The following is a 22,154-nucleotide window of genomic DNA, read 5'->3' as shown; positions in this document are numbered from 1 at the left end:
TATTTCCTTCTGGGATGTGTAGTCTTTTACTGATATGCTTTTAAAAACTCAATCTTAAGAGAGAAAGTTAATATTTAATTTGTTTTTTAAAAAAAACTTTATTTCTGAAAGTCATATAGCCTACATCTACAATTTCATTTGCCTTCCCTGTTGTTTAACATGTGGGAATGGAGACATGGAAGTGATGTGCTCTATTAATAGTCTTGTGATATGGGGGAAAGCAGAGAAGTCTACACACCATTGGGTGAAACCTTTTAAGTGAACTTTTGGGAGAATGTGAACAAAAGTCACAAGGGGTAGGTGGGCATGGGTGAGACATGTCTGCATTTTTGGAGGGATGGTGGAGATTGCAGATCCATGTAAGTGAATTAGGCCTAGAGAGGATAAGTGGCATGTCCAATTTAATTTTTCTTCTGATTCCCACACCAACACCTATTTAAATTAGACTGTTCTCTCAGATATGTTTAAATTTAAATAGAAAACCCTGATTTTTCATAAAACCAACCCTAATAAACTTTCTATTTCTTAAACCATTTATAAGTCTTCAGATTTCCAATTAAAATAAATATAAGATTTCTTTATTAGAATGTATACTAGCATAAGTGAGGCAGAAAAAGAAACCCAGATATTTTCAAATTAAGATCTTGTTCTCTCTTTTTTAAGACTTGATTTTTTTAACAACAACAAAAACCCTCTTCTTCTAATAAAAAACCCTCAAGGCATAGCTTAATAATTGCTTTGCTTTCATACATCCATTACACAGCCCAGAAATAGAAGAAATAAAGTTTCAGGTAATAGATAGGTGCAGTAAAGTTAAATTACATAATAATGGTTATAAACGCAATTTATGCTTTCAGTGTAAAGGCCCAGCACAAAATGGTTCGTTCACTCAAAGCTCTTGTGAGTCATCAAACATATCATTCCCAAGGGAGTAATAAAAGAGGGCTTGTCAATTCCTATCATGATCTGAAAGGATTTCATTGTATTGCTGGTGGGTATATAAAGATGGGATAGGGGGCCACCTTGCTGATTTACCCCAGGCCATCCTTTATTGAGTAGCATTAAGACTCCTAATTAACATTTTTCATTTTCAAGGCTGCATATGCAAATGACTGATGAACACTGTCCAGTGTCTCTCATGTTTGTTTGTTTGTTTGTTTGTTTAAAGAAAGAAAGAAACCTCTGCAAGCTGCCCAGCATGGAAAGGACTCTTGGTTCTGACTTGGTCTTTTAAGCCATAGCTACCCACATAAATCATGGCATTGTCTTAAAAAATAAAGGAGAACAATATATTTCACTGCAGATACTTCACTATTTGTCAAGTAGCCAAGGTCAATCATATATTCTTAATTACCCCCTTTTTTATTTAAGCCCTGAGAGGTGCCTCAAAGCTCTTTGTAGCATTGCCCAAAAGTTATCTTTAAGTGGGTTTTTTTTTCCATTTTCTCATTTTTCATAGACTCATGGACTCTTGGGACTTTATTAATGAATAGAACTTGAAAGATCCCCTAATCCAAACCCTTTGTGTTAGGGATGGGGCCACTGGGACCCAAAGTGGGAAAGTGACTCGCTCAAGGTCACACACTAGTGATATCAAGTGGATTTGAACCAGGGTCTCCTGTCTCCCAATCCAGCATAATAGCCCAGTGGAAACAAGTGGGGCAGTGCTTTTCATGAAGTTTGAGAATGTTCAGACTTGAACTTTAAAGATTTGGGGTTTTGGGGGGGAAGATTTCCAGAATCGTTCAACTTGACTTTACCAACTTTGCAATTATTCTGGGCTTTACTGTCCTACAAGAAGAAAATCAACACCAGTTTATAAATTAAGATACTAATCCATGTGGATATTTGTAGGTTTCAGACAAGGTCTTGGTTATTGACGCGTTATTTTTATTAGAACCTCACTACTATGCCTTTTAAATAAATCCTTACTGAATGATTGATTTTTTTAAAGGAGTACTGAATAGCTTTAGTAATGATTATAATAGCTTGTATTATACATAGCAACTATTACTTTTCAAAGAACTTCTGTATACATTGTCTTATTTGATTCTCACAACTGTTTGAGGAAGGTAGGTCAGGTGTCATACTCATTTTACAGATAGAAAATGGAGGTAATAGGAAATGTTCCCTAGCTTCTGCAGCTAATGACAGAGCTAGGATTACAGGTCTCCAGGCTCATTAACCAATATTATTTCCATCATCCTCTACTGTCTCCCTAGTACTTGCTATAGTATCCTGTTACAAAGAACTATAAGGTGCTATGGTATTTTCCTGTAGTCAGTTTTATAATATCTTTTTTGGAATACAATGCACAGTATTCTTAGATCTTTTCAGTATGAAATTTTGCTCCAGGGATTGACCATTCTTCATAGTCATTGAGTAAGCATTAAATACAGATAATAAATCACTTAACCCACGAGTGTTTATTGAGTCCCAAACATGTAATCAGCATCATTAGGTACAAGGAGCTAACTCTGTGTGGTATGTATAGGCTCCAGAGTAACTCTCCCACGAATAAACTAGCAAGTAAATCTACCCTGACTCAGAATTCTAGGGCTAACCCTGAGGGTGTTATGACATTTTCTAATGATATAGTTCAGAAGTCTCTCCAATCATTGTTTGTTGTTTAGTTTCAGCCATGTCTGACTCTTTGTGACACTATTTTTGGGTTTTCTTGGCAAAGATAGTGGAGTGGTTTGCCATTTCCTTTCCTAGATCATTTTACACATGAGGAAACTGAAGCAAATAAGGTTAAGTGACTTGCCCAGGGTCACACAGCTAGTAAGTGTCTGAGGGCCAGATTGAACTCACAAAGATGAGTCTTCCTCACTTAAGCCCTGGCACTCTATTACCTAGCTGCCCCTCCAGTATGAATCACCAATTAATATCTCCCAAAAATCAGTTTTGCCAATTATCTTCAATTATTGATAATCAGTAGATACCTCATTAATATCAATTAGCCTCACTTAATCAGCTTTGACAAAGGGATATTTATTGAGAAGATATAGCAAGACCTGACGTGAAAAACCTCCCAAATGAAGAGCATGACTACCTCTACCACCTTATTGCCCAAGTAGCATGAGCTCTCTGACTTAAAGTGGTTGCAAAAAAATATTCTTCCCGTCAGGTTCTTTTCTAGGTGCAACAGAGCCAATACAGGAGTCACTTCCTTGCTTCCAAGGCAAGGTGCATTATTAGCCTGGTCGATTCGCTGCTGGGATGAATCAAGCAAGTTACTTCTTAGGGTTGGATTCTGCTCAGGATTCAGCTGCTTTGGCTACTAGCAGACTCTGCTATGACTCTTGTCATTGAACCTTTTTTTTTTTTTTGCTTTTTTGGAGGGGGAAGGTAGGGCAGTTGGGGTTAAGTGACTTGCCCAAGGTCACACGACTAGTTTTGTGTTAAGTGACTGAGGCTGGATTCGAACTCAGGTCCTCCTGACTTCAGGGCCGGTGCTCATCATTGGACCTTTTGAAATTTACAAGGTCATTGACTGGTCTCTAATACCCTACTACTCATTCACCTAAGATAGAAAAGAAGGAACATAATAGAAACAAAAGAAATAAAAAGTGGCATTCATGATCAGGTGATCAGGTGTGAAAAGGGCTGCCTTACCTGGAAGCTTATAGAATTTCTTCTCTCTCACTTGAAGGAAAGAAAGCTTTGATTTGTTTGTTCCTTCTGTATGTATTCTCAGTTCTGGTTCCGCAATCAATCAAAATTAATCACAGCATAGTAAACCAACTGGAAACTATTAGTGAATATCCACATATGCACCAAATCAGAGAATGGGCCCCTCCAATATTCATCATCACACAGTTCTAGAAGGATACTCACCTAGATTCCTCATGGACTGAGACAAGGAAGGCCACATCACTCATGTTTCATGGACCTTTGTTGGTCAGTCTTTCCCTTATTTACATATTGATGTTTATGAAGTTGTGTCTATATTTTTCCATACATCCCATACAGTCATGTCACATCAGAGATGATATAATTAAAAGCAATTGACTCCTCTCTGGTATCAAAGACCAATGCATTACCTATAACCCTTTTCACACACTGTGATTTTCCTTTGATTTATAACTACAGATTTTGGAGCCTCGTTCTAATTGACATATTGGCTTAGACTCATAGTTGACTCAATGAGTTTGCTCTAGAAGGGTGTCATTTCTGATTATTGCAGGCTAAGTTGCTTTTTTGTATGCTATTTATTATCAATATTATTCAATTTGCTATTCATTCATCCAACAAATACTTTGTAATTTGGCATACAGTAGAAAGACTAGTAAATTTAGAATCAAAAGACCTGAGTTTCAATCTTAAGTCTACTAGTTAAGACCTATGTGAATTTAGGCTAATCACTTTTAGCCCATAGGCCTACACAACTATTACCCAGTTATTTGCTATCATCTCTGTATGTAAGTATCCTACACATAAGAGAAGTGGTGTATAGAACAATTTTGGTAGTACTGAAAAGGAAACTCATTGGTGACTGACTTATCACTTAATGGTTAAGTTTAGCTCACAGACTGTATCTGTGAAACTTGTTACAGAATTGGATGTGGCCACTATGACAGTGAAGGCTGAATGTTACCATTCCCTGAAGGTAGTGTGTCCCATTTGGTTTCTGAAAAGGCAAGAGATTCCTTTTTTGTTTTTTTTTTCTTTTTGGAGGGGAGAAGTCAGGGCAGTTGGGGTTAAGTGACTTACCCAAGGTCATACACCTAGTAAGTGCTAAGTTTCTGGGGCCAGATTTGAACTCAGGTCCTCCTGACTCCAGGCCAGTGCTCTATTCACCCTACCACCTAGCTTTCCCTAGGCAAGAGGTTCTTGAGGCTGCCCATCTGTATGTCACTCAAAACTCATCTCTAGTTATCAGTGAAAAATACTGGTAGACTAGGAAAAGGGAAGGAAACAATCAGCTGTGCTGAGCCTCCATTTTTTTTTCTTAGCTCTAACTTTCTGTGATCTTATACAATACTTAAAATATAACCTTTCATTTGGTGCCAGTGTCTGTCTGCCTTCTATTAGATCAGCTGAGTTATTTATGTATGGCTCCTAGTGGACAGAGTGCTACACTTGACAGTTGTCAAGTTGCATGAATTCAGAGCCTGATTCTGATTCTGAACATCTGGGTGACCTTTCGAGTCTTCTTGAACTTCACTCCCCTTTGCCGACTGGATAATCCAGCTACACTGGCCTATTTGCAATACTTACACAGGACCACTTCTCATCTCCACACCTTGCACAGACTGTCCCCCAGACCTGCAATGCTGTCTGTCCCTCGTCACCTCTTACTCTGTTTCCCTGGTTTCCTCCACATCTCAGCTCAAATTACTTCTGCAGGATACTTTTCTCAGTCCTTTCAGCTGCTAGCATTTTCCCTTCAAACATTACCTTACTTCTATTCTACATATATTTTATATGAACCTAGTTACATCCTTGGCTCCTCCATTAAAGTGTAAACTCCTTGAGGGCAGAAACTATTCCTTCTACCCCAGGCACATCTAAAGTACTTAATAAATTATTTTATTATTGATGGGGCATATTTCTTCTCCCCTCTAAGCCTTACTTTTCTCTTCTATAAAGGGATGATGATAATACTTTTCTTACCTCATAGGACCTTTGGAAGGAAAGCCTTTTATTCATCTTCCTGATCACCTATGAATGAATGTCACTTCCTGCTATAGGAAGATGAATTATAAATATCCAAATAATATTATTTAATAGTAAAAATTAATTAAAATTAAGATTAATTGATTGAATTTAAAATATTAAACATTAAAAATGTTTAACCACCTAACAATAACACTTTAATATTTGACTGCTCGGTATTGCTTTAGGCCACTAGTGACTAGCATTACAACTTAATTTAGAAGATAGTCCTCAACCCTGTCCATGATATTTTCCCCTACTGTGTTTTAAATAGTGTTAAGTGTTGCAGTAATTACATGTGTAAAAGTAAACATCTGTGAGTAATTCCAGTGATCATGTTTTTAATTGTCATCAAACAAGAAAGAGTATAAAGGAATCCATGAAAGAAGGGAAGTTCAGTTGCCTAACTAACCTGTCTTCATGAGTGTGCAGGAGTTTACAGATGAGCAGAGATGCTTCTCAAATCACACACTATTTGTTCCCCAATTAGAAAAGAGTTAAATGTCTTAAACATCTGGTGATACCAAGGATTAAGAACTCTACTGAAATTTCAGTATTCTTTGTCTTTGTTTTTCTAAATTTCAAGGATTAATTTTTTTCATTACTTCAATAACCCTTCATCAAATGTGAAATCAGTCTTTGGGAGATCCTAAAAACCTTACTGAAGCAATTTATTTTCAGAAACACATTTCTTATTTTGTGTCTCACATTTCTAATTCTTGAGTCAATAAAAAGGTAAATTTCCACTGTGAATTCACAAACTATGGGCTTCAGAAATATAGGTTGCATGTTAAAAAAAAAGAGGCAATATCTTAAAACGATAACACAAATATAGATGGTGGATAAATGATTATTTCACCAAAAGTTGTAAATATTTTGCAGACTTGTCAGTCTTCTCTTTTAGGTCAAGTGCTATTATAGGATTCAGAGATGGAAGAAAGCTAAGAGACTAGTTAGTTGAACCCCCTCATTTTATAGATGAGAAACTAAGGGACGTAGAAGTTAAGTGACTTTTCCAAGGAACACAAGTAATAGTGAATGAGGTAGAATTTGAATTCAGGTCCTATGATTCCAAAGTAAATGTTCTTTCTACTGCACCACACTGCCTCTTAACATTTAATTAATTTCCTGTTATACAAAGAGAAAATATTTGTTCTCTTTATTCCCAAACTCCATTAGTTAATGTTCTTTGTATAATTTAATTTTCTGTTATGAAAAATTAATGTATTCTTGAATAACTTCAGCACTTTAACTTTTAATAGAATAAAAAAAATTACCACCCCTTATCTTACTGCTTTTCTGATGCAGAATCATAAATAATGATCATTACAATGGCTAACAATATCATAGTGAGAATATTTTGTATTTAGGTTTTTTAGCCTGTGTTTATTTTCATTTTTGCATTGAATTATGTTCCCTTTGCAGTCATTTATTTCTACTTCTTACCTCATAGAATTGTTGTGAGGAAAGCACTTTATAAACTTTAAAGGGCTAGCTGTTTTCATCATCATCATCATAATCATTAACATCATTTGGAAAAGACTCAGAAAACAGAAGTCTTAAGTAACAGCCTCATGAAAGAATTCTCAGTGGAAAAAGTTTGAGAAATGATGGTTCAGAGATTCATTTGCAGAAGTTGAAAGAAAGTGGACATTTATCAAACATAAATTCCTCCCTTTTTATATTGGGACTATTTAATGAATACCATTCAGTACAAATGGAATAGTAATTTATTAAATGAGATTCCAGCAAAATCTTTAAAAGCAAACACATAATTTATTCTTTCTTTGTTATATAGGTATTAAGAAAATCTGGCAAAACTATAATAAAACTTACAAATTTCTACTCTTGTCCAGTGGGAAGAAAACATGAATCTATCTATATTGAGAACTAGAATGCTGATTTATTATATATCTGAGATGTCTTTTTATTAACTAGTTGTTTTGCCTTAAAAATAGACTGTTTATTGGAGTTCTTATTATAACTTCCTTTTAAATTTTAGAAACAAGAATGATCCAAGAAGTTCAAACTAAAATCAACCACCTAAAACAAATGCTGTTTGTTGTTTGTTTTTTTTTCTGTTGCAGTGTGGAGACAATTAATGATGGGAACTTTCACATAGTGGAACTGATTGCAATGGGTCAGAGTCTATCACTATCCGTGGATGGTGGAAGCCCCAAAACCATTACCAACTTATCAAAGCAATCCACTCTGAATTTTGACTCCCCACTTTATGTAGGAGGTAAGGAACTATCTAAACCAAAGCATTTCCTGATATGAGCCATTCCTTTTAAAAGAAGGTTAAGCAAGATTATTACAAAGATGTGATTCCCCTGCTATTACAGAGTTGTGGGTTGGTACTGACTGGTAATTAAAGAAAAAGACAAGCCAGCTAGAAAGATAAGTAATAGAAAAAGGACTGCTCTGGGAGCTGAGAAAAGGGTTTTAGTCTAGGCTCTATGACTGTGAACACTTCTAAGTCCTAGCTTCCTAAGCTGTAAAATAACGGAATTGGACAAAGTGCTCTTTTAAATCTAAAATTCAGTTATTAATTCTTCTTAGTGTGAAATAGGTCTCTTCTAACTTTGAGTATGTTCATACTGGGCATCTTTTCTCCCCGTGATCCATAATTAGAATTTTCAAATATTACTACTCTGAACTAGATCATTAATGAAGAAAAATTTATTTGTAGACTTGAAATTTTTTTATCCTTGAGTGCTACAACAATCTAACCTGCATATGAAGATTATTATTATACTATAAACATAGCATTTTCACTTGGTTTTGATAGCACTGACAGCCTCAATATTTGCTTATCCTTCTTTCATACATTGACTAATTGTTAAAGCACCTTACAAACTTGTTATGTTCGCAGTGCTGGGTGGTGAAAGGAAAGCCATTTCACTGTTAGAAGTTATAATCAGCAGCCTCAGACACTTAACAAAAAAAACTAGCCATGTGACTTTGGGTAAATCACTTAACCCTAATTGCACTCCAAAAAGCAAAAAAAAAAAAAAAAGTTATAATCAGAGCAAATCTGATGTGCCAAATATAGTATCTAGAATATTGTAGGTGCTTAATAAATGCTTGTTAATTTATTAAAACAGAGTGGTGCATTTTGGCATTGGATAAAACTACCTAATATGACAGTGGTGTCTATTAAGGACACTCAGTTAACAAGCATTTGTAAGTGTTTACTATGGTTCATGCCCTATATAAATGTTTTACTCCACCATCTTGGCTCTACCCCCTGCCCCATACTAAATGTTAAAGAAAGAAAATCAAAATACACTCCTTGACCTAATTGGGCTCACCTTCCATTGAGGAAAACATGTAAAGAATTGTACATACAATAGCAGCATAAGTTGAAGGTAATCTTGGAAAAAAGCCCCTAGCAGGGGTTGGTGAAAGGCAACTTGGAAAGGCCTTTTGCAGCAGTAGGCTGGGAGCTGAGTCTTGAGGGAATCCGGCGAAGTCAGGAGGCAGAAGTAAAGAGAGAGGGCAGCTAAGGAAAATGCATGGTACCAGGAAATAGGATGTCACACATGAGGAGCAAGAGCAAGAAGGCTGATGTCACTGGAAGACACAGTATGGAGGGAGCAGTATGGTGTGAGAAGACTAGAATGCTACAAGGGGGTGAAATTGTGCAGGGTTTAAAAAGCCAAACTAGACATTCTATACTTTATTCTGGAAGTGGCAGAGAAATACTGGAGCTTAGGGTGGGTTACATGGTGAGACCTGCCCTTTAGAAAGATTACTTCAGTAGTATAGAGAAGGTTAGACAGCAATGGGGGAAATTTTGAGGCAAGGAAATCAACCAGATACCTATTGTAATACTCTAGGAGTGAGGTGATGAGGGCTTGAACCAGGGAGACCTGCACTGTGAGTTGAAAGAAAGGGGGCATACATGAAAGATACTGTGTAAAAAGAAACAATAAGATTTGGCAAAATTTGATATATGAGGTGCCTGTGAGTGAGGGATTAAGAATAACACTAAGATTATGAGCCTGGATGAGTGGGAACAATAATAATGGAGAAGTTCAAGACAGGAGAGAATTTAGGAGGAGAGATCATAAGTTCTGCTTTGGATATGCTGAGTTTGAGATGCCTATGGGATGTCCATTCCAATACATCCAAGAGGAGGTTGATAAGAGTAAGCCTGGACATCAGGAGCATGGTTAGAGATACGTAAAGAGATCTAGGAATCATCTTCATAAGAGTGATCATTAGTCCCGTGGGAGTTGATGAGATCCATGTAAGGTAGAATAGAAAAAGAAAGGAAGAGGATCCAGGACAGAGCCCTGGGAGATAACAGTAGTTAGTGGACATAATCTGAGGGAAGATGTAATAAAGGAAACTGAAAAGAAGAGCTCAGGCTGTGGAGGTGAACCAGGAGAAGAGGGTAATGAAAACCGAGAGGAAAGAGTAGTGTTCAACTCTCTCAAAAGTTGCAACAAGTTTAAGAAGAAAGAGCTTTAAAAGGGGACATAAGTTTCTGCAATTAAGGTATCATCTGTAACTTTGGAGTGAGCCTCAGTTGAATGATAAGGTTGAAAGATGTTGTAGGGGATTTAGAAGAAAAAGCAGACAGGAGCTCTTGTTTCAAGTACCAATAAAAGCCTCTCTTTTTACCCCAATCAACACACATTCATAGTCTCTTTCTAAATTCTATGAAACTGATTATTTCTAAAATATGAGTTATACTGATCCTTTTGGAAATGGTTTGTTATATAATATATATATTAAACTAGCCCATTATGTCTTGCAACAATGGACACAAACAATGCATATAAAATAATTGAACAAAGAGTAAATACATAGCAATCAGGCAGATTCTTGTACGTGACTTGGGCACTGAGTTTCATTTCTTTATGGTCATACCTCATATATTGCCCCCAAAAAACCATCAAAAGTCATTTCCTATAGGGTGTATACCTCAGCCCTAAACTTCAGGAAAAGAGTCTTAATTTTGGAGATTGTTTCATTATTCCATAATCTAATAAATGTGAGTACATTCTCCTTGAGAAAAGATTGCAAATAATACTTTCTCAACCTGTGAGACCCCACTCCTCCATAAAGGGGCTTCAAGAAAAGGTTGGATGAGCATTTCACAAGAGTATTGTAGTTGGGAGTCTTCTGGGGTAAGACTAGATGATTGCTGAGGTCCCTTGAAAGTCTGAAATTCTGAATTTTGTCCATGTCTTTCCATCAATCTATTGTATTTACTCGGTGCGTTGGAGCACATCCTCTGTCTTAATGTTTCAGCAGGGAATTTATTGATATCTGCTGTGCTGTACTTTTTCTCTAATTCAGTCCAGCCCTATCTCCTCTTCCTCCTATTCAGCTTTAGACCCAGATCATTGTTCATCTGCAGTACTCATCCAGGAGATATTAACACCAGTGTCACATGTCGGCTTTTCATCTGCTTTCCTTTACTTTCACTGAAAGACCAGACAACCTCCTGTTCTAGTCTAGTATGCCATTTTTGATGTCCTTTATATCTCTTCCCACAGCCAAGTCATCATTGGTCATATTCTAGTCATCAGTAGAGGAAACTAAGGTGGTGTAGTGGATTGAGCACTGGACTCAGAACTCAAAAAGTTCAAACCCTACCTCAGACACTCCAAGCCATGTGACCCTAGGCAAGTTATCTAACCTTTCTGAGCCTCAGCTTCCTCATCTGTAAATTGGGCATGAAAATAATAGCAGCTATCTCATAGATTTTTTTGTGATCTTCACATGAGATAATATATATATATATAAAATGCTATATAAATGTTAGCTTTTGATAGTAGAATCAGTATGCTGCAACCTACTTAGTATCCACCTTGCTGTTGCATACGTTTTTCCATTGCCTTGCACTCATTTTGTGACTTTCATATCTCTGAAATAGAGATGTTCCATGATTCACAGCCATATAGTATTGCTGGGAAAATATTGGCATTAAAAATAGAGGCTTCTGTAGCAGGGAGAAGTTGGGCAATTTTCCAGATGTTATCCAGCCTGCTGCCCTTCAGTCCCTTTTGGACCCATCTCATTGTCTGTGTGCATTTCTTGTCCAAGAAATATTCAGTATCATAAATTGGTAGTGGATTTGTTTTATTTAAAAATATATACTTTTTATTTGAGCACACATGCACCTACTTGTATTTCAGTTGGGGCAGAAATTGTTAGGTTTCGATAAGCATATAACTACAGAACTGTATTGCAACTGTTAACATACCTTCTGTTATACCAGTTGTTCATCAGCCCCCACTAGTCCCTGACCCACAAATGGAGATAGTAGCTATCAAAATGTGTTGTAGGTAAGGGAAGACTTGTAGCAAGAGTAAAGAATCACATGCTAGCAAAGGAGCATGGTGATCACTCATTTGGGTAAAAACCAAAGTATTACTAAAAGTGAATTTTTCATGTCCCTCATAAGCACCCTAAAAACAAATCCTAAACATGATCTAAGGAGTAACCAACATCAGTAAAACAAGTAAATAGTTTCACAAAGTGAGTAATTTGAAGGATAGCTCTCATTTATCGATATATGATTGTACTTAGAATTAGAACAAGTGGGAGGTGGGATAGGAGGAAGGGAAATATAGTCAGTCTTTTACAATATATCTACTATGTTACTGTTTTGCATTAGCCACACATGTACAACCTATACTGAACTGCTTATCTTCCCAGTAAGGGTGGGTGACAAGGGAGGAAGGGAATGAATCTGGAATTGAAAGTTTTAAAATCAAATATTCAAATATATATGTATATATATGTGTGTGTATATATATATACACTATTATTAATACCATCTTACATGTAATTGGGAAATAATCTATACAGGCACTGAGGCATAGAGATCCACTGGAAAAGTCAAAAGGGGTATGGGAGAAAATATGGGAGAGAGCAGATTGGAGGAGGGGATATCCATGGGACTGCTATTTTGGGGCAGTGGGTAGGGGAAAAAGGGGGAGAAAATTTGTAACTCAAAATCTGGCGGAAACGAATGATGTAAATCAGAAGTGAATAAAGCATTAAAAAAAAGAATTCGAAATGAATGTGAAAGGACATATTGTCTAGGCTAGTCTAACTTACACATTTTAAAGAAGAGAAAACAGATGGAGATATTAAATGACTTGCCCAAGAATAGATATGTAATAAGCCAAAGAAGCAAGATTTGAACCCAATTCTCCTGACTGCAAATCTGGTGATTTTTCTGTTATTTGAGGAAAATCTGAAAACTACTTCAATAATACTTCACTGAATCTGTGATATCAATATAAATACACCTTCCAGTAGTATAGATGATAGCCCATTTGAGCCTGGTATGAATTTAAATAAATCCTGCCACAAATTTTCCACAAGGGTTCACCTAATGTTCTGCAGGCCTTCCTTTGGGTCTTTTAACATTATATTGTGCCAGTAGAGCACATGGTCTGCCATCTTTTATCCTTCTCTCTTACTACATGACTGGTCCACTTCCATTTTCCATCATTTATGTCTTAGATAATACATTTTATCCCACTTCCTATAATTCACCATCAGTAATATGCTGTAACCCACTTACTGCCAAAAATAAATTTCTCCGTTGTCTTTTGTTGTCTTTCAGTCATACCTAACTCTTTGTGACCCCATTTTGGGTCTTCTTGGCAGTAATACTGGAGTGGATTGCTATTTCCTTCTCTAGCTCATTTCATAGATGAAGAAATTGAAGCAAGCAGGGTTAAGGGATTTGCCCAAGGTCATACATCTAGTAAGTATCTGAGGTCAGATTTGAACTCAGGAAGATGAGTTTTCCTGACTCCAGGCCCAGAATTCTGTCCACTGAGTCACCTAACTGCCCTCCATTGCCCTTTGAGTAACCCTCAATTTCAGTTCTTTAGAAATTGTGGCATTCTATGATTTGTAGCCATATGCCACTACCAAAAGATTAGGTGTCCTAAAGTGAAGTTTTGTTTTAGGAAAAGATTGGATCATTAAAAGCACTGTGTGCTTTCACAAATGCAATCCATTCCTCTCTTGGTCCTAGGCAGCTAGATGGTTTGGCTCATAGAGCCTTGGACTTAGAGCCAGAAAGACCTTTGTGACCATGGTCAACGATAGTCAAGGTCCACCTATAATAAAAGAGGAATCAATCTGTCTCCCCCACCCCCATTGTCTATAAACTAGATAGACATGGCTAAAGCTTTTGCTCCATGTGAAGAGAGAGAAAAAACAACGGTCATTTTTTTACAATCAGGACCAACTGAAAAATCTGGATATAATGTGTAAGCGAGTCCAGCAAAAAGGGAGGAGTTAACCTGTAGGTTCTGTGGCCCCAGCTGAAAGGCCACAGAAAGAATATTCCTATTTTGTCAGAATAAATTCAAACAGAAATTTGTCTTGGCTTACTTTAAAAAATTTTAACCCTCATAGCAGATCTCACGCCAAATAGGGTGAGAGAGTCGTCTCATCGAGCTGTTTTTATAGGCTTAGCACAGGGGATGAATCACGACTTTCTTTCTTGACTCACTTACAGCATGGCATGATATAATGATCTCTGTCCCTGGTGTCAATAAATCTAGTTTCAAATCCCAGTCCCTTCTTACTCCTGTGCCCTAGAACAAAGTCAACTATGTACGCTGAGCCTCAGTTTCCTCATTTGCAAAATGATGCTAATCATACCTGCATTGACTTCTCATCAGGGTTACCATCAAGAATGTGCTTTGCATCACTTAATTGTGAGATGATTGTTATGTACTTTCTCTTGATCTTGATTTTGCTAGCTTTTAATTAAAAAACTGTTTTGTCAAGTCTTTTGAACTGCTGTGGGAGGGGAGAGTGAAGAGATGAACAGAAACACAGGGAGGTATAACGTTGAATAGAAAATTCACTTTGATATACTGATGACTAAATAGCTTTTGATCTTTATTTTTTCAAATTATCTGTAAATGAAGTTTTATTTTTTCTAAAGCACAGAGACATTTTTATTCTTTTTTTTTTTCAGTTCCAAATTTCTCCCTATGTCTGCCCCCAAACCCCACCCAAAGAAAAATAAAATCTTGGGGCAGCTAGGTGACACAGTTGAATAGAGCACCGGCCCTGGAGTCAGGAGGACCTGAGTTCAAATGCGGCCTGAGACACTTAACACACACAAAAAAAACTAGCCATGTGACCTTGGGCAAGTCACTTAACCCCAATTGCCCTCCAAAAAGCAAAAAAAAAAGGGAAATGTGGTTGGTATTGTGTTGATAGTTGCTAAGTGTTTTGTAGTTGATTATCTTTATAATATTGCTGTTACTATGTAGATTATTCTCCTGGTTCTGCTCACTTCAGTTTGCCTCAGTTCATATAAGTCTCAGCCTTTGGTGAAATCATCTCCTTCATCATTTCTTAGAGAACAGCAGCATTCCATCACATCCATATACCACAACTCGTTCAGTCATTCCCCAGTTGATAGCTATACCCTGTTTCCAATTCTTTGCCACTACAAAAAGAGCTCCTATAAATACTTTTGTTCATATAAGTCCTTTCGTTCTTTCTTTGATATCCTTGGGTTTAGCCCTCAGAGAAGTATTGCTGGATCAATGATCATACACAATTTAATAGACTAATAATGGGGTTTTATGGGCCTGAGAGGACCTCAAAATTAGGCTACTGCGTTAAGAATACTACTGATAAAAGCTTCATCCCTCAGATTCATTTGGGAAGCAATGAGACCTGCCAGAATTCAGAGCCTCGAAACCTACTCCATTGGGCTATACTGGTAATTTTCACTACCAAGATCAGAATACAAGGCCCTCCTTGCAGATTATGTAGTCCTTCCTTAGGAAGAGAGGGAAGAGAAGGGAATTTGCTTGCACAGATGCATCCAGACTTTCTTTTGACCCTGAGGTGAACTGGTTGCTGCATCAGCAGCCCATCTAGGGATATTTTTTTTCCCCAAAGCCTGGCTTAGACCTTTGGAAAAATTGTTCCATTCTGCCAATATAGGGATTACCAGATGACTGTCACTTGTGGTATGTATACAGAAACACACACACACATATTCATTATATTTTCTTCTGTGGTTGTAAATTGTTTGCCAAGCAATCCCATTTTTAGTTATTAATGTCTTGAAGTTGGAAGATTCCCTCTCAATTAAGTATCTGAAAAGGAGATGAATGAATCACACACCCTTCCGCAGTGGTGAGTTCTTTCTTTCCAGAGTTAACCATTCCACTGAGACCTAACCACATCCCATGGAGTATTGCCCCTGACAGATCAGATCCTAAAAATCACAGGGGCCCATTGACATGGGCCCAAATGATCAACCTGATAGCCACTTCTCCATGGGGAGTATAGTACAAGTTGGGTCTACATCCATTCATAAGATCTTAGCATAGCTGTGGGCCAGGAAAGGCAATTGTCCTCTAATGGTGGTATGTTCTTTTCCAAGGAATGCCTGGAAAGAACAATGTTGCAGCTCTGCGCCAAGCTCCAGGACAGAACGGCACCAGTTTCCATGGATGCATTCGTCACTTGTACATCAACAGTGAACTTCAAGACTTCAGGAAAGTGCCCATGCAGACAGGCATTCTGCCCGGTTGTGAGCCATGCCATAAAAAGGTGTGTGCCCATGGAACATGCCAAGCATCGAGCCAGTCAGGTTTCACCTGTGATTGTGAAGAAGGATGGATGGGGCCACTGTGTGACCAGCGGACCAATGATCCCTGTCTTGGAAATAAGTATGTCCTGATGGTAATTTATATTGAATGTTAGGGGGAGAAAGGAATTATAGGGGGAAGAGGTTATTTATAAACAGAGAACTCTCAAGCCATCACTGTTATATCTCTCATATCCATTCATTCATCTAAATTAATATCCCTCCCACTATGCATCCTGTTTAATGCATTTCCATTCTCTTGGGTTTCTTTTTCTTCCCTTCTAGATGCATGCATGGAACCTGTTTGCCAATCAATGCATTTTCCTATAGTTGCAAGTGTCTGGAAGGCCATGGAGGTGTCTTATGTGATGAAGAAGAAGAGCTGTTTAACCCCTGCCAGTCCATTAGATGTAAACATGGGAAATGCCGACTTTCAGGGCTCAGACAGGCGTATTGTGAATGCAATAGTGCATACACTGGGGAAAGCTGTGACAGAGGTAAATAAAGCCGCCTTGTTCATATCACTCAGGGCTATGATGGAGCTATGAAAGCCTTCAGAAATGAGGGTGTTTCTTGTTTCAAAATGGAAATAGAAAAACTAGGGCACCAATTTTTCTACCAATAAAGACTTTTACTAATTTTTGGTTCCTACTTTCTAATGATTTAGTGAAGGCACTGAGTGAGAAAAGCTTCAAGTCTCTGCACTAACATTAAATAGAGATATGGAATTATTTTCCTATCATTTGTTCTGCTATAAAAACATTTGTGGGTTTTTTTTTCCTTTACTCAGATGCGTTTTTGTTGTTGCTGTTTAACTCAGCTATACCTTTTACCTTCTGTACTTTCAATATTTATTATTTATCTATGTTCTTCCACTGAGAGGGCAGATCTTCTACCCCTGCTTCTAGATTTGTCACAAACTCTGCTTTTGACCTCTCAGGCCCAACTGATTTATCACAGCAAATTATTCAGGTGAGATGGATGAAAATGGAATGACTCTTTTTAGACTCACCTTTCTCCCTTTCCCTTTGTCTATCAAAACTTGCCCTCCTTTCCCACTGCAGCTGGCATTTATTTATTTTGTTTTGTGTATCAGTGTGACCAGATTTAAGGAACGTGCCCATGGAAGCTTTTAGCAGATGTCTCCTTTTGAGCTGGTTTATACTTGGGTAATTTATGAAGTTAGTGGAATGTAACTTGAATTAAGTAACAGATTGAATAATATTAAACTCCAGGTCTAATAAATTAAATTGTATGCTCTCTGAAACAGTTCCCTCTGGTAAACAAAACCAGCTGTTAGCCATGTAAAAAACTAAAGATGTGTATTTTTGTAATAAAGGAAAAGATTTAAGAATCCAATTTTCTTGTCACTGCAATAATATTGTATTTATAGTCAGTGTACATAACATTTGTTTTGCTGAGAATAAGAGATCACAAAGAAATATTTTGTTTTGTTTTGGGGATTTTTTTTAAAACTATACAGGGCTGTGGCACCAGCTAATAAGACATCCCTGCTGGATCCCAACACTAAAAATAGTAATCACATTTTTAAAATGGCATCTCCTGAATTGAATTTGGGTTCCTCTTCTTATGGAGCACATGACCTACTGCTTTTTTTTGTTCTCTCCTAGAAGTCTCTTGTCGAGGGGAACGTATCCGAGATTACTATCAAAAGCAGCAGGGCTATGCTGCCTGCCAAACGACCAAAAAGGTATCCCGACTAGAATGTAAAGGCAGCTGCTCAAATGGCCAGTGCTGTGGACCTCTGAGGAGCAAGAGACGGAAATACTCTTTTGAATGCACTGATGGGTCGTCCTTTGTGGACGAGGTTGAGAAAGTGGTGAAATGTGGCTGTACGAGGTGCCCCTCCTAAACATGTCCCCAGCACCTTTGTCTTTGAAAATGTTGTATACTTATTGACCATGTCGGACTAATTAATGCTTCATAGTGGAAATATTTGAAATATATTGTAAAATACAGAACAGACTTATTTTTATTATGAGAATAAAGACTTTTTTTTTCTGCATTTGCAAAAGATTGAAGTGCTTGAACTAAGACTTCTCCTAGGCCAGAGGAGCTTGAAGGAAGAGAATACAAAGAGCATTACAGCAGTGAAGGAAAGAAGCGTAACTGCTTTTAACGCGGATTCTTCTTTATAACATGCTGAAGACAAATGGATGCAATACCCAAGGGACATTCAGCCTACAGAGCATTGATGAAAGATTGACCTGAACAGAAGGCCTATTATATGTGCACTCATTCAGATCAGTACATAGCACTGTTCCATTAGAGCATACCAAGCATACATACACACGCGCACACACACACACACACACACACGGCAAATACATACATACACATATGAATGAGGATGCAAATTGGGTGAAAGGGAATCCAGAGTGTACAGATAAGGAGAGTGTTTTGAGTATAATTGAAAAATATCCTGAAGAAATGGGTTCCAATAATGGAAAAAAAGGATTTGGTTTAAAACATGAGAGGAATGAGATCTCTTAAAATATTCTCAAATATATTCTTAATGTCAAGCATGTTAGCAAAAGAAGCACACAAAAGTGTTCATCTACCTTTTTCCAGTATTAATTTTTTGTAATATAAATGTTAAATGGGACACAGAACCAATAGATTATTGATGGATAAATTAGTAATATGATTTTTTTTGTTTCTATGAGTTTAAACAGCCCTATACAGTATTCAGTTTCATTGAGAAATATTTATTATATCAAAGTACTTTGTACTTAACATTTCTAGGCCATCCCTTTTACTGTTTTTCAATGGTTTAATATATATTAATTTATATTTGTCCTGATATTTTTGTATTTTGGATTTTTTTAAGAATTAAAAATCAGGATTTATTGTTATTATTATTATTATTGTTATTTTGCAATAGGACTAACATAGCCTGTTGTCTTGGGGTAAATATTTTTGGTCTGGTTGTTTTTCTTAGCATCTGCCCTCTGGTGTCACTAAAAGAACCTAAAACCAAAAGTCACCATTTGACCTTTGGTTATAAATGTTGTCAACATTCAGGACGTTTCCCAAGAATCTGTAAAGTATAAGAGGAAAATTCCATCGTATTAGATGGCAGCTGTAGAGAAGGGAATGTTCCCAGTTCAACATATACATCCCCCAAATAAGATGTATAGAAAAAATTACACTAGAAAATAGACCTTTTTACAAATCAATATTTCCTCAGAGTTCTTTACCCTCAAAAACTGTAATATCAAGAACTGTGACTTTTTTTTCCAAATAATAAAACTACTTTATTACCCTGTTCCCTATGTTAACATGTTTGCTGCTAAATGACAACGTAGAATTGGTAATGATTTATAGTGGGTTGTGTTCTTCTTTCTTTAAAATCCCAGGGTACCCTGTAAAAATGCAGATGTTTCTTTCCATTTTTTTTTAAACCAAGAAAATTAGATGTACATGTATAATGCAGTGTGCTTTGTCTTATCTGGACTAATATCAGTAACGCTACTGATGTTTGTAAATTAAACAGATATTTACTTCATTAACAGCTTGGTGGCATTCTTAGAAACTCGGAGGTTTTTAGGCGGGCTCCCCTTAATTAATTAGCCATTATTCAAAGTTGTCATGGTGGGAGGAGGGGTAGAAGAAAACATGTGCCTTTTTATTGCATGCTTAACATGATATTGCATCACAGACCTGAGAATGGCCACAGAAAAACAGTGTTAAATACCAAGGCAGTGCTTTTTGTAAACAAATTCAAATGTGAAGTTATTCCATGGGGCATTTTCAGGTGAATTCTGTCTGAGCCAAATATGTTTCCCTATAATCCCACTCACAATTAGAACTAAACAGGAGAAGCAAACATTGGAAATTGGAAAGAGCACTGTATTTGAGAAGCTGAGTTCGATTATTAGCTATACTATGTACATCCTGTGTGACCTTGGGAAGTCACTTAACTTTTCTGGGCCACAATAATATAAAGGATTTAGATTAAATAAGTGGTCCCAACAAGAAATTGTGCTGTGAGTGCCTAGGATAATTTAATATACTACTCATAAGCAAGTTGTTGCTGCTTAAGGTACCAGTAAACAATTTTTTAGTGTGAATCTCTTGGATCACTATTATGAATCCCAACAGAGTTTGAGATTCATTAAAAAGGAACCATTGGACTAGATTATCTCTAAAGGCACTTCCAACCCTGAATTTTAGTATCTGTCATATGATTTGAAAAAGAAAAAAACAAATACATATGTATTCCTCATTTCACTTATACTCTTGGGGCATGTCAATTTAGGATAGAGAGAAATAGGTTGGTTCCAATGGGCAATCCTCATCCTCCCAGACAAAGTCTTTATTGTACCTTCATTTACTTGTTTGTTCATTCATTTACTTTGTAGTCATTGAAATCTTGTCTCTTGGGTGCAATGTTGAGTGATGTTTATTATTGAACCAAAATGTTTATGAAGGTAAAGCAATATTTACTTTAGATTTATGTTTGCTATTTTTTCTTGGACCCATGTTTATTTCCTTTGAATATATTAATGTGAACAGTGTTTACCTTAAGGACCAGTGAAGATGAAACATCAGAGCAAAAGGACTCTGGTTTTGGTACAATGTAAAACCTTTTCTATTGATCAAAATGAAGATGTGGCATATGCTAAGTGGTGTTACTACAAAGGCATTCCTCTGGGATACCACGGGGAGTTCACTCACTGTTATAGATTTTTTTTTTGTTTAAGAAAAATGCCGACTTTGAACCCAAAGTGGAGTCTGAGTAGTTTTCAGATTGTATTTTTCTCCTCCTTGCTGCTGAATGTGCAAAATAAACAAAAAAATGCAGCCACTGTTGAACTTGGAATTGATTAAATGGTTCACAGAGCACTATTTGCTTAGAAACAAGTTCCTTGGGGCATATAGACCACACTTCAAGAAGACTATCTACAAAGCTTTGACCTTACCAAATGGCTAAATTAAGAGGTGATTATTCACTCTGTATTCTTCATTGTACTAGGTTCACCACAGAATCTCTCTAAATAGACCATACTTCTGTTGCATTTCAAATATAATCAGATACACCTTTCCTCTCCCCTCCCACCCCCTCAAAAAATACAGCTAAAATACTTTGAGGACCATTTCTGTTGTGTAAAGTGAGTTAAGCTTGTAATCAACAAGAACTTTTTAACATACCTCATACATCCAATGTTAAGTTCTTAAAAAGTAATTTAGTACCTTAAGAAACTTCTTAGGGGCGGCCAGGTAGCACAGCGAGTAAGAACACCGGCTCCAGTGTCGGGATGACCTGGATCAAATCCGGGCTCAGATACTCAGCACCACACCCAGAAATAACTGGCTGTGTAACCTTGAGCAAGTTACTTAACCCCAATTGCTTTAAAAAAATTTTTTAAATTTTATTTAAAAAAAAAAAAGAAACTTCTTGGATTCCACATTAGTGAAGAAGAAGAAGAATATGAATCTGGAACATTTTTACCCTCAAGATCCCCAAGAGTGTTTTGTACCTTAGAAAAAGTGATTTATCCCTCCTAGACAATATCAAAACATTTGGGGTTGCTTTCACAGGATAGGCTTTCTTTGGGCATTTGGGAAATGGATACATTTTAACTGCTAACTTGAACCTTGTTTTAAACTGTTAAAATGAAAAATTATGAATGCTTTGATAAGACAGGCGCTCCTTGAGAAACTTCAGAAATCAATGACAGTGACTTTGTGGCCTTCCTGTTTCCATTGAATGTCTCAATTCAGTAAGCCAGGTTCAAATTCCATTGGCATACTTGTTCCTTTAAACTCACTGTGTGAGCCTTGGACCCCAGTTTCCCAACCTAACATTAAAGTTATTTAAACATTTTTTTTTCCTTTCTAACGTGCTTAATGGCTG

At 36.9% G+C, this 22,154-nt stretch overlaps 1 protein-coding gene across 2 annotated transcripts in view; it reads left to right on the top strand.

Moving 5' to 3' along the window:
* SLIT2 (slit guidance ligand 2) overlaps positions 1 to 21,112 on the top strand; it is a 399,420-nt gene extending 378,308 nt beyond the window's left edge. For both annotated transcript variants that reach the window (XM_069069137.1, XM_069069129.1), the window contains 4 exons: positions 7,749 to 7,903; positions 16,067 to 16,355; positions 16,559 to 16,770; positions 17,905 to 21,112. In XM_069069137.1, coding sequence (XP_068925238.1) covers positions 7,749 to 7,903; positions 16,067 to 16,355; positions 16,559 to 16,770; positions 17,905 to 18,146 — 898 coding nt within the window. In that variant the 3' untranslated portion in view covers positions 18,147 to 21,112. The remainder of the gene's footprint in view (positions 1 to 7,748; positions 7,904 to 16,066; positions 16,356 to 16,558; positions 16,771 to 17,904) is intronic.
* Positions 21,113 to 22,154: the final 1,042 nt, after the last annotated feature.

This window comes from Petaurus breviceps, unplaced genomic scaffold (assembly GCF_028583685.1).
Source record: "Petaurus breviceps papuanus isolate PSGF00001 unplaced genomic scaffold, PetGlider_PUasm1.0 140, whole genome shotgun sequence".
In the NCBI taxonomy this organism is placed as follows: Eukaryota; Metazoa; Chordata; class Mammalia; order Diprotodontia; family Petauridae; genus Petaurus; species Petaurus breviceps.
This window is presented reverse-complemented; position numbering and strand designations above follow the sequence as displayed.